At 40.7% G+C, this 17,523-nt stretch overlaps 1 protein-coding gene across 1 annotated transcript in view; it reads right to left on the reverse strand.

Annotated features, from left to right (window-relative positions):
* Window positions 1–320: 320 nt before the first annotated feature.
* LOC110955977 (rho guanine nucleotide exchange factor 26) overlaps window positions 321–17,523 on the reverse strand; it is a 30,546-nt gene continuing 13,343 nt past the window's right edge. Inside the window, exons 12-15 of the mRNA XM_022201192.2 lie at window positions 10,973–11,182; window positions 3,613–3,683; window positions 2,556–2,660; window positions 321–2,224 (exon numbers count right to left, since the gene is read on the reverse strand). Coding sequence (XP_022056884.2) covers window positions 2,082–2,224; window positions 2,556–2,660; window positions 3,613–3,683; window positions 10,973–11,182 — 529 coding nt within the window. The 3' untranslated portion in view covers window positions 321–2,081. The remainder of the gene's footprint in view (window positions 2,225–2,555; window positions 2,661–3,612; window positions 3,684–10,972; window positions 11,183–17,523) is intronic.

Below are 17,523 nucleotides of genomic sequence, written 5' to 3' on the forward strand. Positions count from 1 at the left end.
AAATATTGCCATCTTTTTGATGGGAGACCATAAGCTATTCTGTGACAGGAGAACACAATTTGTTCTGAGCGCTGAGAGAGCAATCACTAAAATCACCTGGGTAATTTGGTTGGAATGAACACCTGCATAGCTGTTGCATACCCCTGATTTAACAGGTGATATCTCATAAATACCTGAAAAAAAGCACTACTGGCCAGAGGATTTATGCACATTTCTAATTTCTTGTCCCAAATGGTACTGTAGGAATAAAAAGTGGAATGATTTTCATCAAGATCAGGGGCAAAACAAATCAAATCGATCAATTAGAATACATGACCGGATCCCAGTAACTGAGCTTTTATTAACAGAAACTGATTAAAATATAAGCAACTTTCTTTAATATATATTTGTATTTATGAAAACATACATGTTACAGTTTCAGCTGTTGTACATATTTACATTGACAGAGATGATTTACAATAGTTACAAAGAGAGGAAATGATTGAAACAAGATCACTTCATGCTAAGATGTGTGGTAATTTTTCCCTGAGTGCAAATGCAAAGCCAAGTCTGGATACTCGTGTCCTTCTTGTTGGGTGCTCTGCCTCCTACTGCCGTACTCCTGTTTGTGCAGCTCAACAGTTGTGGTTGTCGTTTGGGCTGGACTGAGAGCAGTGGTGGTTGATCGATGGTGTTATCATTATGTTCTGACCAAGCTATTCATTTCCTTTAGCTGGGCAACACTAAAAAGATGACTCACACTGGATAATCACATTAAAAGCACGGCCAGGCAGGCCCAGCTCGTCTCTTCCGGTCTCACCATAAGCACGCGCAAATTAATTTCAACATAAATAAATATCGCAATATAAATCCCAAGGGGGGTATTTATACATCCACACTTCTGGCTTGGCATCAAGTGTGTGTGTGCTCTTTCAGCGTGTCCAAATCATTGAAGGGATGGAGAGAATAATGGTATTTGTGACACAAATGTAAAGCCTGATTTATAGTGGTGACATTAACTGGTGTCAAGCAGAAAGGTAGGGGACAGCTAGTTGGCTCTTCTGCTTAACTCGTGGATGATGTATGAGGTCATGGGTACTTTTTATTAGGCTAACTCGTCTCCTCGCTTCCCTCTTTAGCTCCTCCCAGCGTGGATGGGAGAGTGCTGTGAGGAAGAGATGCAGGAATACATGTGAAAATCCTCCGTAAAGGGAGAGGAGGAATGATTTCTGTGTCACAGGAGGAGCAAGGAAGTATAAGTTAGCATAATTAAAAGCACCTCAAACCTCCCAGGTTACTATAATTCTTAATATAGTCAAACTAATTCTGACCTATTCTATTTACGCAAAGTGCCTCAGGCTTCAAACAAGTAGCATTCATGCTTTTTTCTTTATTTTTGCTGTACTACCATAGTTATCTGTGCTGCTTGGACACTCACAGGAGTTTCAACACTATCTCACCCTCCTGCCTTATCACTTTCACAATCAACATCTTCATAGTTAGCATAGTCCCTGGCAAAGCTCCTAATCACAGGGCCTGAGCCTCATTAACAGAACACAAACCAGGCTGATGTCACACCATTTGGTCTACTACACCTCCTCCAGTTGTACTGTACACTCTTATTACATTGCACATCTCTTACAAAGAATATGCTTGCAAAGTAACATTTACAAATTTCACACCAACAGCTCTTATGCCGCAGAGTGTTGAAAGCAGTGACTTTGGCTGTGGGTGTGAAGTTTTCTAACCAGCCAGGGAGTTAATCAATGTGACAGATTCCACTGTCAAACCATCCCACCCACACAGGGACCAATCAGTAATTAAGGCAATCTGTGTTCTTCTGCTGTGTTTCTTCTTCTCAGAATGCCTGATATTTAGTGGATGCTGAGCAGAAGTCTAAATGATGGCTTCGTATTTATCCTGTAAGGATCAAGCGGCTCCCATAAAGCTCCACTTGGTCCCTGAAGGCAGGTCGCTGATGCTGTTGGTGAACTCATTTGTCTGAGTTCAGTGCTTAAAAGGGCAGGTTGGTGGTGTGTCGCGGGGGTCGCTGTCAGCAGGGGAAAGCCTACCATGGGTTAAGCAGGCAGCTTATCGTCCTGTCACACGTTAGTCTCCAGCCCCTGCAGGCGGTCCATCCTCTGCATGTTGCGTTCAATGGTGGCCTGGCACGTGATTGGTTCAGCGCACTCGCTCAGGAACCATCCCCTCTCTCCGTCACGCAGTCGCTCTCCTTCATACCAGCCTGGAGGCGGAACGGCATTTATATGAAAATCAAAGAATGTGTGGTGTGTTGCTTCATGCTATTACTGTCTCCCCTCTTTGATGGCGTCTGTTCTTTAACATGAAAGTCAGTTGCTATGGTCACCGAAAAGGGAATGACCTTTGGCTTTCAGGTGTTTGTGTAGATTTAAAACACATCTTCAAACAGGGTTGAGGTCCATTATGTGAAAAAGATAAGTACTGAATAGGAAGAGAGTGTATAGAAGCATGATGAAAGGAAGTGGTTGAAACAGGAAGATGGGAAATGAGAGGAACATTAAAGAGAGTGAGTGAGGCGGTGAGGACTAACATACCGTCTTCTACAGTCTGTGAGACCAGAACCACATCAGCCACCTGCAGAGACAACTCATCTGGCTGCTTGGCTGTGTACGTTCTGATCACCTCCACCTGCGTGACATCTGGAAGAGCACAAACAAATCCACAAATCATTTCGGGTCATTTACACTGGTCTTATTTGTTTAACTCTCAACTAACTCGCTGTACCCTAAAACCAACCAGAGGATTTGGGAGGCAACAATTTATCAGCGTCAGAAACAGCTGAACCAAGGCTACTGGTGGATTTTGAACTTTCTGGGGGTCTTTGAAATACTAATGAGAGATATGCCACTGTAGGACAACTATCCATAGTTAATGACATTTCATCACTTTATTCTACATCATGTCTTAATTTGAAATTCGGCAAAAACAAATAATTTTTTACAGGCAGATTCTGTAACAAAAAACAAACTGTTTTTTGTTTGTTTTTTTACACCTTGGAACAACTGGATAGTCATTAGTGAACAACAGGTCACAAAAAAATCTGGCTTTTTGGCTGAACTACATGTTGTGCAAACACTGAACAGATAAAGGAAAAGTGTGGAAGCCAATTAAAAATCTAAGCAGCAAAAAATAACATACTATTTTTGCAATTTGTATTTTGTAGTGAGCATTGGTAACAACTGTGGGAGCTTGGAAAATGTACTGATTCCTTTGTTTTTCCATTTTTGTTAAATAAGCAAGCAAAGACATTCAACTTACTTTAAAAAATACAGATCTATATTTGCAGTATTGTAACTATGGTATACAGCAGAAGAAAAAAACATTGGCTTTCTACTTCTAGTCATGTGCTGTCATTATGGTCCACTTAGCAGCAGGATTTTATATTACAGTTTAAAATATGCCCACAGTGAGGAAAAATGTGACAGTTATTCAAGTTCAGGGATTTAATTAACAAGTAAATTATTTTTAAATCAGTGAGGGGGAAAAAATGGTTTCATCAGATGACCACAAGGTGGTGCAGTCAGCTAAATGAAGGTCATGGAGCATTTGTGAGAGAAGTGTGTCTGTGAATCTGTATTAGTAACCACTTACTGGTTCTATCCTGGCTCTTCTTATTGTTGACATTCTGGCCCAGAGCGCTGATCCATCGAGCACGTTCATTCCTGAGAGCAGATGTAATGGCACATTAGCAACTTATTAAAAATCTCTGGCACTATGTGAGTTTAGAATATGAAGTTGTGTTAACTTCACAACTCCCAAAGCTTGACATTGCTGTGGGACACTTTATTGTAGGTGTGGCAAACAGAGGTTACACCAGTTTAGGACATTTGCACCTACAAATGACAGTCACAATCCACTCAAGCCAATTAACATCAAGAAAGGGCAGGTTTGCATTCACGCAACCTTACAGACGATTGCGATAATTTTGTTGCCCAGCAAGTTTCGGATTCCCTCCCTCTTTTCTGGCCCGTGTCACTGAGAGAACAGAGGTGTGTTTTCAGTCGGAGAGAACTGAGGAGGACGCGCACAAAGGCTTATTCTCAGGAGAGGACAGACCTGCTTTTGCTTTCTCCCTCTCTCTATATCTCGTGTGATTCATGGGAAGAAAAAGGTGGGTGGAGCTGCACAGGTCAGATTCCCTCAAACTCTCTAATTTCACCTGTTCTGGGGGATTTACAAAGAGCAAGAGGGGGGAGTTCAGGAAATGAAGCAGAGATGGTTTATTGAGGCCCATTTTGACTAAACACTGCTGGACTGCATCACACTCATGAGCATAAAATGCACAATCGCAGACTGAGAGTGGCAGTCGTCTTTGCAAGGACCTCAAATGAAGCTCAACAGGGAAGGCCCATGAGTCAGAGCTCATTAAAGTGTTCATGTTGCACACTCAATGTTCTGATCTTTATCAGGACACAAAGGCTGTCAATTACAAGACAAAATACTAGTAATATGTAGCCTATAACATAATACCCCAAATTACTACGCCTCAACAACTAATTTGATGATTTAAAATCACTTTAAACCTTTATAAACATTACTTTGAATTAAATCTTTAAGGTAGGAAGCCATCAGTGAGCCCTCATTTCATGGTTGCAACTCGTAAAGTGAGCCCCTTGTATTCGAATGATAACATCCCTGTCCTTTTAGGTCATAGTCCAGGTGGGAAATAGTCACTCACTAATGATGTCTGTATTTTTTTTTCGAGTTTGCCTGAAATGGAAGTAAATTTCAATGGCACAACTATAAGGCAAACAATGTGAGAGGTCTCTGTGCTAAATGTGCAAGTTCTTCACGTTCATCCGAGCTGCTCTGTGGGAAAAAGCAGCTGTTTAGTTGTTGCTCTTGACAGCTGGACATGCATGCCAACAGTCGGATACATGTGCACATACAGAGCGTGGCAGGTCGCCTTCCCACACTGGAAACAGCTGAAGTATTTTACTGTGAATGTACTGCGTGTGCATTCGTGGACTCAATACATCGACCATGCAGATACCAGGAGAACCACATTTGTGCGAGAAACACTTTATCTGTGGACTGTGAGGCATGTGCCAAAAAATGTGGGAAAAAAAACAACCCTCAAACTGTACGAGTGTGTTTACATGCAGGCATGTGAATCATGAATATGCACTGAGCAGGTGCTTGCCCTCTTCCCCTTTACATGACTATAAGCCTGTGCAAGATCAACCTATTCATGGTGGTAAAGGCTCCTTTTGCCTTTAACTATTCATCACAAAGAACAAGTGAATGCCAAGAATCATAAATCCACTGTCGGAGGTTCTTGTTTCACCTCTAAAAAGCAGAGAGACCCTGCTGCTGCACTGTAAAACCTCTTTCGCATGAGCAGATAAAGAGCGATGACAGCCTCTTTCCAACCTTCCTTCCTCTGAGGACTTCAAATCACCCACCGCTTTTCATCTTGTTTTCAGTTTAATCTCTAACTTCTCTCTTAACTCTTTCTGTTCCCTCCTCTCAACTTGTTTACTCTCAGCCCAATCCCTTCCTTCCACATAATGATATCTGGGTACGATTGCTACTTCTCCGACAAAAACACGGCACATCTTTGCTCGGAAACAAAACAACAAGTGGAAATTCCCAGGCAGATGGAATCATTCCCATCAGCAACTTTCACATCATCGCATAAATGAAAGCAGACAGTGCAAGAAAAATTCAAAAACAACGCTTAAGTGTGCAGCAGAACTACAGACTGCCTCTTCTGGTTGGGACTGTTACGTAACCGGAGCTGCTTTGTGTTATAACGCTGCATATCTGGCTAACAGAACTGTTTTGCTGCAGACCTCTGTAGCTGCCCTGTTCCACTAATAGAGAAACAGTATTCACTGACTCTGGACTGGATGCGGCATCAAGGTCATGGGAAGGCAAGCTGACATGAACACACCGAACAAAAGGATAGACAGAACAGGGAAGGAAAAGGAGAATCACAAACAATGCTGAAGACAGTCTGAGATGCACCACACAGAAGTCCTTGTGCCATCTCCGATCCAGCTGTCTGGGTGAATTCCTGACGTATTACACAGTTTTCTAAGGTCAGGGTTTTCTGTACTGTACGTCTACTTCTTAGAGCTTTTATAATGATACACAGACTTTGGGAAGGCATCAGCTTAAAAGGTCAGCAGGTAAAGAACAAATGGAACTGAGAGCACAAACACCCACAGCCCTGCCCAACACCAGAACAGTTTCAATTCCACAGAAAAAAGAGAGAAAAAACCCCCTTCGGTCGGAATGTGTGGAATTTCACATTGGAGCTTGACTTGAGCTGCACTTAAATTCGGCAGTGAAGTGAACAATACAGTCAAGTATATGCACAAGAGCCACTTGTTTCCTCAGTGGAGGATACTTGTCTTTCCAAGCAAAATGATGCCGGACCTGCTCGAAAACTCATTAACAGAAATCACGCACAGGCCTGCATTTTTGTGTTCTTTGCCTTCTGACTGTGACAGCAAAAAGAAATCAGCTGAATGTTCTGTCCTCACAAATGAACCACTTTAAGAGGATAAAAATAAACACTATATGTAGCTGTAGAGTAAAAAGTAGGTTTCTTGATTCAAAAATCTGTCTTATATTTTATCATTTATGGTACACTGTTTTATTAGTACTGAAACATGTTTTGTATATAAATATGACCAAAAAAAGCCAAATGAAAGTAAAGCAGTAATACACATTAATCACATTTCACGGTTATTACATTCCCTCTAAATCTCTATTGTAATGAATTAGCTGCTCCTTTTAGATTTACACTCGTTTCTGTGGTTTGGCATTATCTGAATGTCCACATGAGCACCATTTTCAGTATGATTTTCGTGGGTATTTACAGATGGGCACGCACAAGCAACATACTGCATTTTAAGCTGTTTGCAGGAGTCTTCCCAACTACATACATGCAGCATCAAACAACAGCAGTATCTATAAGAGCATCTCCAAAATGAGACAGTTGTGTGCATGCACACTCAAAACAACTACAACAAATTCAGTAATTCCTTAAGATTCTATATTATCCCTGACATGGAGAAAGGATCAATCAAGATCTAACAGCAAGTCAAACTGTTTGCTTTTCTTCACCTGGGACAGGTGAGCTGCCACATGATCTCAAAGTTTACAGGGTGCTGTCACAGTCCTGTCCTGATTGAAGAATGAGCAGCAGCTGCTCATCACTGTTCCTCTGCCATAAAGGCCAGCACTGCCTGCTGTGGGTGCTGGATCATTCCCCTCCTTGGTCTTCCTGAAAGACAGAGCCGACGGGGCTGTCTTCTTCTTTTCCCCCGCCGTCCACCGGACAGTGGACGTGGTCCCCAGCCGTCTCTGGCCACCACAGCCACGCTCCCCGGGAGAAGAGCGCCGGCGCGAGCCTTCCCCACCCCCGACTGTTCCAATCGGCCGCGCCCGCTGTCTGAAGAGGCCACGGCTTCGACCTGGCTGCAGCTGCCGGGCTCCCCAAGGTGCCGAGCGCTGGCGCACGCCTTCCCCCTTGCCTACCTCCCTCTTTTCTCACTGGTTGTGAGTTCAGCCATCGTTGCCTTTTTGTTATATTTTGAGAGTTTTTTTAATATATTTTATATACGAACTACTAGACTAAAGTGTTGAAGTGTTACATGAGACAACAATGACAAACATATAAGAGATGAATGACTGTTAGTACATATGCCATAAACTATCTGAATTTGAATGGAGTTTTTTGTAATCATCTTATCAGCAAAATGGTCAAATTATTTTAAAAAATATAAAATATTAATCAATAATGGAGATTACTGCAGTCCTATTTGGCCGGTAATCAAAATAATCCAGTCACCTGGGCAAGCTGATAAACCTCTGGTAGTAATTTTATTTTCTAGACATAATTGGGAAAAAAGAAAAAAAATCCATTATGATGCCGCCCACCAGTGCAGCAGTTTCTGAGAAAGGCACAATACTTATTTGTCTGCTTCGGTTCATTGAGCTCCTAAACAGGCTGCTAATGTGACAACACTTCCATGTGCCACGTTGTGTTATTAGATCGCTAAATTGGGATGAATGGATGGCGGAAGAGGAAGTTATTCTCTGGTCATCAAGAACAAAGTGCAGATGCCGACTACTGTCTAAAAGATGAGACATGGGATGGGAGAAAGGTTCGAGGGAGGGAAGTATCAGCCGTGGGGAGGGGTAGTCGTGGGAAACAGCCCACTTAGCAATGGGCTGTTGCCCAGCAACAACATAAACAATGCCTAGTAACCACTGCAACAATGGACAGTTGCCAGAGTCCCCCCTTGTCCTCAGTTCATTCAGTACTACAGTGAGTAGAGCTGAGCCCTCCACACACACATGCTTAATCACATCATTACATCTCAGCCAAGGGCCCCAAAAGAAGATTATCAAAGGAGGGAATCTGGGGGTTTTCCACAACAACTCACACTGCAGAAGAGGCAGCTGAACAGGGATGCCAGACTTTATATGCACAAGTAGAAGTTAGAGACTCAGCAGGCGAGCGCATTCAAGTGACATTACTAAAACTGCCTCCTACACAGGCCGACGTCGGTCACAGTTAACACGTTGTACTGCAGTCGCTTTGTCAGGTGTTTCACTGGGTAAAGGTTCATATCATCGGTCCACACTGCTATACAATAAGGAAGACAGTTAGAATTTTGCAATGTGGAAACACTGATGATATTTCAACTATTAAACTGATTAAAAATAATACATTTGGATAAAAATGTAATAAAAAATATTTATTATGAATTCTGTGGAAAAAAAGACAACAATTTTCATTAAAGCTTGATGGATACTGGATTTCTGAGGCCGATGCTGATCCAGAGTTTTAAAAGGTAAAAAAAGTCCTATATTGATATATACAGTGCCTATCATAAGTATTCACCCCCTTTGATGGTTTATCCTTTTATTGCTTTCATAAATCAATCATGGTCAATAAAATTTAGCTTTTTTAACAAAAAAATATTGGAAAAACTCTTTAATGTCAAAGTGAAAATAGATTTCTATAAAGTAATGTTAATGAAAGAAAATTATACAAATAAAAATAAGTGTTTGCATAATTATTCACCCCCTTCAAGTCAGTATTTAGTAGATGCACCTTTGGCTGCAATCACAGCAGTGAGTCTGTGTGGATAGGTCTCAATCAGTCTTGCACATCTGCCCACTGCAATTTTGTTCCATTCTTCTTTGCAAAACTGCTCAAGCTCTGTCAGGTTGCGTGGGTATCGGGCATGAAGCCCAGCCACAAATTCTCTATGTAAAGACTGTTCCAGTATGTTATAAGCTGATACTGTTACACAAATTTCCATTATCAATAATTCTGTTATTTTCTTGATCGATCAATGTGGGGAAAAAAGTAAAAATTAAAAAAAAACTTCTAGTACTGTTTATAGTCTTCCATTTACAGCCTTATAGGACTATGAAAAGTTTTGATGACAGAAATTTGAGTGGATGAGACTAATCTTGGTGTAAAACTCAAATCATTAGTCTGTTTCTGAAAATGGATACAGATTAATTTGCTGTAGATCAAATTAAACAACTAATTGTTACTGTTCTGCTCTCGTCTCTGATGAGCCTGCATGTGTGCTGAGCTTTTGTCAGGGAAATTTTCTACCTCATTAATCTCTGAACCACTACCTTGCTTTGCTTATACTGAATCCCTTCTAGTTGCTGATTAAAAACAAATGGTATTTTAAGTGTGTTACCTTTTTAAGTATTTTTTTTTAAAAGTAACTTTACATGGCGGTCACAAAAACAACAAAACATACACTTATAAAACATCCGTCTGATTCACAAAAAAGCTAGAAGACGGAGGCTGTGTTTTGTACAGTGTAGATGTCCGTTTACAGTGAATTTGTGCTTTCAGTGGAAAAACCACAGCTTCTGTAATGAGAATACAGAGGGAGGTTCTCTAACTACACAGGAATGGAGTGGAACAGGCCCTGTACACGTGAAAACACTCCTTAACAAAACTTTGAACCGTAGCAAACAACCGCAGTTAGAGCTAATTTTGTGTGTGTGTGTGTGTGTGTGTGTGTGTGTGTGTGTGTGTGTGTGTGTGTGTGTGTGTGTGTGTGTGTGTGTGTGTGTGTGTGTGTGTGTGTGTGTGTGTGTGTGTGTGTGTGTGTGTGTGTGTGTGTGTGTGTTTGCACCGGCACCAACTTCTGACACTAACTAGAACAAATAAACCTTGTATGAAGCCCAATATATGGCAGATCCCTTTTGTTTGTGTGGGTTATATAATCTGAACACCCTCGCTTTTCACTCTATTTGCTTTACAAAGACAGATGGAGGCGGGAGGGGGGTGGTTGAACTTTACCAACACGGCTACAGGCATCAGTTTAAAGGATCTTCAAATCAGCTTCCTAGATATGCATATGCAACAAATTTCCACTGCAACCAGCAGACATTAAACAAAGGGAGCTCCTTTTATTAGCATAGATGCCTGAGCTGGAAGACACTCAGTCAACAAAACAATTATCTGGTGCAGCTGCTCTGTTTTACAGTACGACTGCAGACATGACGGAATAATAGATCTCACTTCCTCGGTCGCATAAACAACAACAGTCTGTCTTGAGAATAGATGTAACAAAATATCCCTGTGACCTGTAATGGTGGAAAAAGAGCCGATATAATAGCTTAGGAGAGCGGGGAGATGGATTTTCTCTAAAAGGCCTATTGGAGCACATAAAGGGAAGATAAGGCAGCAGAACTAAACTGTTTCTCATAGAGTCGAGTTTACAACATAAGGAACTGAGACTTGTTTTGCTGTGTGGAAACCCACATATAAAACCCCAAACCGTATGAAACGTCTGGGGCTACCAATATGTAGGTCAAAACATGTTGATGTCGTCGCGTCATGTCAGAGGCAGACATGATTCACAGCTGCCCAAAACAGAGCCTTGTAAATCTGCAACAGAAAACTTAAGTGGAAGACAGAACAATTAAAAGGGTTCCAAAATAAAGCACTCACAGCAACTCCGTTCCAAGGATCATAGGCACCTTCTCCCCAGAGTGGTTGCTATAGAAACACAGTCGGAAGAGGTGGTTGGCGCCGGGTTGCCGTGAGCTCAGCATGCTGGTGGTGCTTCTGACCGGCGACAGGTTCAGGTCCTCGGGTTGACAAGAACTGACCGAAATCTGATTCCTCAGAGCGTAGTCGATCACAGTGTAGCTCTCCTCACTGACAAAAAGACAAAGACAGCCAGTTTTAAAATAATGTATCCTTTAATATATTCAAGATGACTACTTATAATTAAGTCAGATTCATTCACAAGTGAGGCTTTGGTGACAGGCCTTCATATGTTTGTGTCATGGAAAGGTTGCCATTTTGAATCTTTAATGTGACCTCAGTTACAGTCAAATCAGGTTCACTTTCCCGTCATTCAACAATCAAGGAAGGCGCGCTACATGGAAATGTGAACTGTACACAGTGCGTCACATACAAACAGAGCTCCGTAGTTCAATAAGATATGTATTTACACACGGATTGAATGTTATCACTTCAGTGGAAAACTAAAGGCGAACTGAATTTGACTGTTAAATTTGCTGAATAACACTGGAACTGTATCCCATTGTTCATCAAAATGACATACAGAAGCCAAAACAAAACAGAAATTACAATACTTTACTAAAACAAAAAAATAATAAAATAAAATTTTAAGACAAAACTGAGAGAGGATTACTTTTATATTCCACATAAATCTTATTGATGATTGGCGGGTATATGTTCAAACATGACTTGCAAAATTGACAATAATATTATAGAAGTTTGAGTCACAATTTGAAGTTTTAGATGCACCTATGTGAGGAAGTCTCTTAAAAGCACCCAACCAATTTCTTGTTTCTGCCCCAACATGGGTAATGCACACCAATCCCCAAGTGTTTCAAGTGTTATATTAAATCAAAATGTTAGCATACAGTTTGCAGATAATGACACGAACGTCTGTCCTGGCAGCATTACACAATATTTTCTCATTGGCTAAATAAGTGACAGGAAATAAAACAAATATAATAACGTGCATTTAAAAAAATCATACAAACTTAAACTACGTACTTAAATAATTACAACTTGGTATTCGTTTCTTAGTATCTCGACTATACAACCCACCAGAAGCAAAAAAGAGTGAATTTAATCAAGTTTTTGATCAAAATAGTCAAATATCACATCATGTCCCACATTATGCTCCAATCAGGCTTCTGTCTCTGTATCCTGGTTTCTGTACCATACGTGCACATTGCACATGAGTACTTTAACCTGAGCATGACATGACCCTGTGTCTAGCAGAAACATCTGGAGCCGACTATGAAACATGGTACCTCTTAGGCGGCAGTGAACCTGGAGAAGAAGTATGTTTACACAGTCCTCTGAAGAACAGGAGCCCAAGTCCAGCTCACATGTGTTTTGTCAACCCGAGACTTAAACACCAGTCAAGCTGAGAGGCTGGTGGACAGAAAGTAGTTTCTTGTAAGCATTAGAGTGCATGTCCGTGCTGCTCACACAAACACAAACGAGGACAAAGGTGGCAGTTAAACACACATGTATCTGTCCATGTGCTGCTCTCTCCCTCTTCCACTCACACACACAAACTCTAAACCGCGGGGTCATGACTGGTCGGAGAATCCAGTCATGGTTGGAAGGTTCTCAACAAGGTTCAACTGTTACCCATCAGCCCCTATTGTCCACCAGTCAATCAAGTTAGAGCCTGCTGCCCACAACCAATTAGACTCCTGGAAGAGGAGACAGAGAACACAGGGAGAGACAGATAAAGCATAGCTGAAGAGGACACAAGAGCAGTTTGGAAGAGATTGAACATGCTCGAGTACTAAACCTGGATGTAACTGTAAATCTAAGCTGCTCAGCATCTTTAACTGCTTTCTCAGAAAGAGAGAGTTAAAGAGTTACAGTATGAAACTATGGTCTAGTTCGTTTATCTTAGCAAAACGACTGGAAACAGGAGATAATTGGCCTGGCCTTCAAGTCTCCAGCTCAACCAGGAACACATTACTGCTATGGAAATGTACATCACTATACCATACATAGGAGGAACTAGTCAGACAATTCACATTTTTGTGTAGCATCCACTATTTCTAATAGAAAGAGCTGAAGCACAGAATCTGAAGGAAAAGGGGTAACTCTCTAAATATTCCAAGTTTGAATTGTATTTAGCAATGCCTTTTGTTTTCAGCTGAGAAATTACAAGATTATATATAAATAATGTCATTTCTTAGCACTCGGTATCAACTACATTCCCTCCAAGTAACTTTAGTCAGCATAACTGCATGCTACCAAGCAGCAAGTTCAGCGCTCTTTAATGAAGATCATCTAATCCCTCAAAAATCTCAATATATATGAATTAATTTGTCTATTCATTATATTATCTGTTATACTTATGATTAAGAAATTGATTTCTAAATCTAAATTTTAAAAAACTAACAGCCAGTTCAGGTATTCTTACGAGCTTTTTGTAATTTTGTAAATTTTACAACCATTATGAAAAACCCTAACTCTGCATATGATCTATTAAAAACCTTACTTAAATTAAAAATAATCCAACCTAACTTACCATCTAATTAATCTGAATTTGAGATGTTAATACCTGCATACTAGTTGGGATATAAGTATAGTTCCTTCTAATATTCAAAATATTACACTGAATAATTTCAGTTACTGCTCAGAGACAAAGTAAGAATCCTTATTTCAATGCATTAACCTTATAAGGTAGATTTTAAAGTCATCAGCATTTTGACTCCTAACATCCCTCCAGGTAAAATTCCTGGAGTTCCATTTACATGACGCTGGTGAGCGGGGTGGGTGGGTGGGGTGATTACGTGTTTGTGGGGTGAGTTTTCCCTACGTGTGTGAATGAGTGAGAACAGCATGTCAAACTATTGATTAATAGCAGAGGAATGAAGGTGGGATTTAGTTGCAATATCTCATGTTGAAATGTTGGAGAAATGGGCTAAAAACTGAAATAATCGGAGAAAGAGACTCGTGGTTGCCCTTCTAAACAAACGCAAACAGATCTGTAATGGTATGAAAATCACTCGGCTGTTCGAGATAGCACAGGCATCTTATCACAACCTTACTACGTACAACCAGTTCTTCAACAAACAAGCAGAACTAACACAAATCCTCAGAGAGATGTTGAGATAGGATTGCAGGTCAAGCATGCAAATGGACGTGTACATACAGCCAGCACATAATGATGGTGTTGAGACTCTGGCACAGTCAAACAAACAGTAGAACAGAAAAAGATGGACTCATAGACTAGACAATGGTAGGCTTGGCAACAAACCCCACAAGTTCATGAGTACTGAAACGAAAGAGAGAAAAAAAGAGCATAAAGAAAACCGAGAGAGGGAAACACCAACAGTAACGAATGTTTAGATGATGCCCTGCACTCACACAGGAAAAAGGGAGAAGCAAAGATGAGAGAGGAGCCAGCTGGTGTGTTATGTAAGTGTTCCTGTGATCCAGAGTGCAGCAGATCAACACTTTCCTGGTGCGTGACAGAAGCCCAGTCTGACATGGGGTGGGTTTCCAATAGCCAGCCCCAGTTTGGATTTCACTCTAAGTCAATAAAATAAGCAGATTTGTCAATCTAAGAATATAACAATCCCTTACTGTATGACTAATGTTTTATTCTTTCTACAATTAGCAAAGTACAATGTACAAACCAATGCCAAATGCATTACTAACAAAACCTAATAATTAGATCTTTAAATGTCAAACAAAAAAACATTTTAATACTTAAGTTGTCATTATGGGGCTGCACCTAACAGTTATTTTTTAGCTGATGATTATACTTTAGACCAACTCTCCAAATGCCAAAACCAGTGGGCAGTTTTGAAAGGCATTCTGTCTTCACAACATCGCCAAAACTACATCACTCATCAGAGCCAGAAAGTGCAGAATCCTCGGATTATGAATTTTTTACCGTTCGGCGTAAATATTGATGATAATGTAAGCTTAAAAATTGTGCTATTTCTTCAAAATCACTAGACTTACATCTTATTCAAACATTCACCAAAATAAACCTTCAGTTCTATGCAGACTATATAAATGACTAAACAAAATGTAAAAATTCTGCACTCCTTAATGCAACTAAAAAGCTGTTAGAGACTCAGCTGCGACCAACAATCACATGACAAAACTAGAAAAGCACTCAGAGAGAGCAGTAATCCGCCAAGTCATTGTATCATTTCCAACGGCTGAAATCTTTAAAATTCGTGGATCCAGACTATAAGCTGCATCACTGACAAATTTAATCAATTGGTCCTTGTGCCATTTCTAATCTTCTCTGAAAGTTTCATCTAAATCCGTTAATCCGTTTTTGAGTAGTGTTGCGACGAGACAGACAGAAAAACCAACGCAGATCGTTACGTAACTCCATCGAGGCTCCGCTTCCTTGGTGTAGTGAAAATGTGAAAATATGGATTTGTCGGCTGAAGTGCAGGCTGTGTATACATAGAACAGGCAGGAAAAAAGCAAGAAAGTAAATTTAAAATTTAAGTATCAAAATGCCTACAGACTGCAGAGTCACCCTTCAATAAGTATTGGTAACACCAGTGGGTTCTTGGAAAAATGTACATGTTGATTCCATTTTTTTTCCATTTTTGTAACATAAGTAATGAAAGAAATTTTGCTTTCTTTATTCTCCTTTTTTGTAGGATTTATGGTACGTAATTGTGGCATACTGCACAAAACACATATTGAGTTGTCTACTTCTGTCTAAGTGTTGTTTCAATAGAGGTACAGGATTTAATATTGCAGTGATAAGTGAGCCTGCACTGTAAAAATGTGACATTGCAGAAAATGCTAAGATACTTAAGAGGGTTCATCAACTTAAGTCTTCTTTTTAAAAAATGTCCTTAACAGTTTTCCAGCTTCGCCAGTCCAAGGTAAAGTCTTCAAATGTTGTCTTGTCCAAGAAACAGAACAAAGATTTAGTTTCCAAACATATAAAACAGTGAAAAGCAATGAAATTTATATTAAGTAACCAGAGCAGATAGTGATTAGTAACATTTAAAGATTCAAAATCATAAGAAACAGGCCAATGCATACTTTAGCCGTCTGTCTGCTGAATATGACGATATATAGTCCTATACTCTGAGAACACTCTTAGGTCAAAGGTATGCTTTTTTTCTCTACTGTGTAAGTGCTGCAGCAGTGACCTTTTCACCCCTTCCTTCTGGTTTTGATAGTGACAGCATTCCAAGAAATGCAAGCTGGTGAAAGCGAGACAAGAATAAGCCGAGGGGATTCAAGCACACAACTTCATTGCATTTGGCAATAAAGTGCGTTTTGCTTCTTGTAAGTGATCCCCTCATACGCATTACAATTCACAATGACAAGGAGACGAGCGATTACACCATTATGTCTAGGAGCATTTGTGACCTGGTGATGCCGGGCTAGCCTTGTGTACCTCTAGGGTGTTTTTGTTGTGATTCCTGCAGCTGGAGTGCAGTAGAGTAGCGTGCCACAGCAAGGCTCCATCGCTCCCCACAGCACAAACCAATATTATAACAGCTTCTCCCATTCAAACTTACACAGTCACACAAATACACACTCCGATTCCGGAGCACTCCCTTTTTCCCCAAATCTCTCCTCCAAACACAGGCCTGACACCACACACTGCTGGAGTCTGCCGTCCCAGATCAGATTCCCGGAATAATATCATATGGAATGTTTCTTTTCTTTTTTTATGATTCTCAGGAATTCTCAGGCTGCAAGTGGCGGGACAATCAGTTCCAGACACTGAGGGAGATGAACGGGAAAGACTTTTTTCCGCCTGTTTTTGGCAAAAATAGGCATACATGGACACACTCCCACGCTGCACACATGCAAATGAAAACCACATCATTTCAAGGAAGTCTTCTTTATAGTTTGTTTCATGGTGTTTCGCAAAACTAGAGGAAGAAAGAGGAGGATGGAGAAAGCAGACTCGCTGACAGGCCTGACGATGAGCAGGTTGATTCCTCTGAGGTGATTCATGGCAAGATGACATGTTGAAACCATCACAACTTTCAGAAGAACGGGATCAGATAGATAATGCCAAGTCACAGCAGGTTCAGGTAACTACACCTGTTCAGCTTACTGAACACGCCTATGAAGAACTGACGCTGAGAGGAGGATCAGGCTGATTGTACAGATGTCTATCGACTTCTAAAAAAATCCTCAAATATGCTGATGATAACATCTTCTCAGTGCGACTCAAGCAGTTGTTTGTTTTTCTTGCTTTCTTTTATTAGCTTTTCACCATGGACACCAAAAATAAGACTTTTGGACAGGTTCATTTCCTCAAAAAAGTTTAAACATGAGGATGGAGAAGGCTAAATTACACGCCCAGTGGGTCTTGGCTATAGGCAGTTCATGCACAGTGAAAACCAAAAGGCTTACCGTTACACTCTCACCCCTGACATGTCAGAACACGAGTTATGAGAAAAGCCTGCATGCCAAGGCCACACTCACACCAACTGAATCACACACAGAGCCCGCACGCAAAGCCCAACCTATGATCT

The sequence above is a fragment of the Acanthochromis polyacanthus genome, chromosome 13 (genome assembly GCF_021347895.1).
Source record: "Acanthochromis polyacanthus isolate Apoly-LR-REF ecotype Palm Island chromosome 13, KAUST_Apoly_ChrSc, whole genome shotgun sequence".
NCBI classification, from domain to species: domain Eukaryota; kingdom Metazoa; phylum Chordata; class Actinopteri; family Pomacentridae; genus Acanthochromis; species Acanthochromis polyacanthus.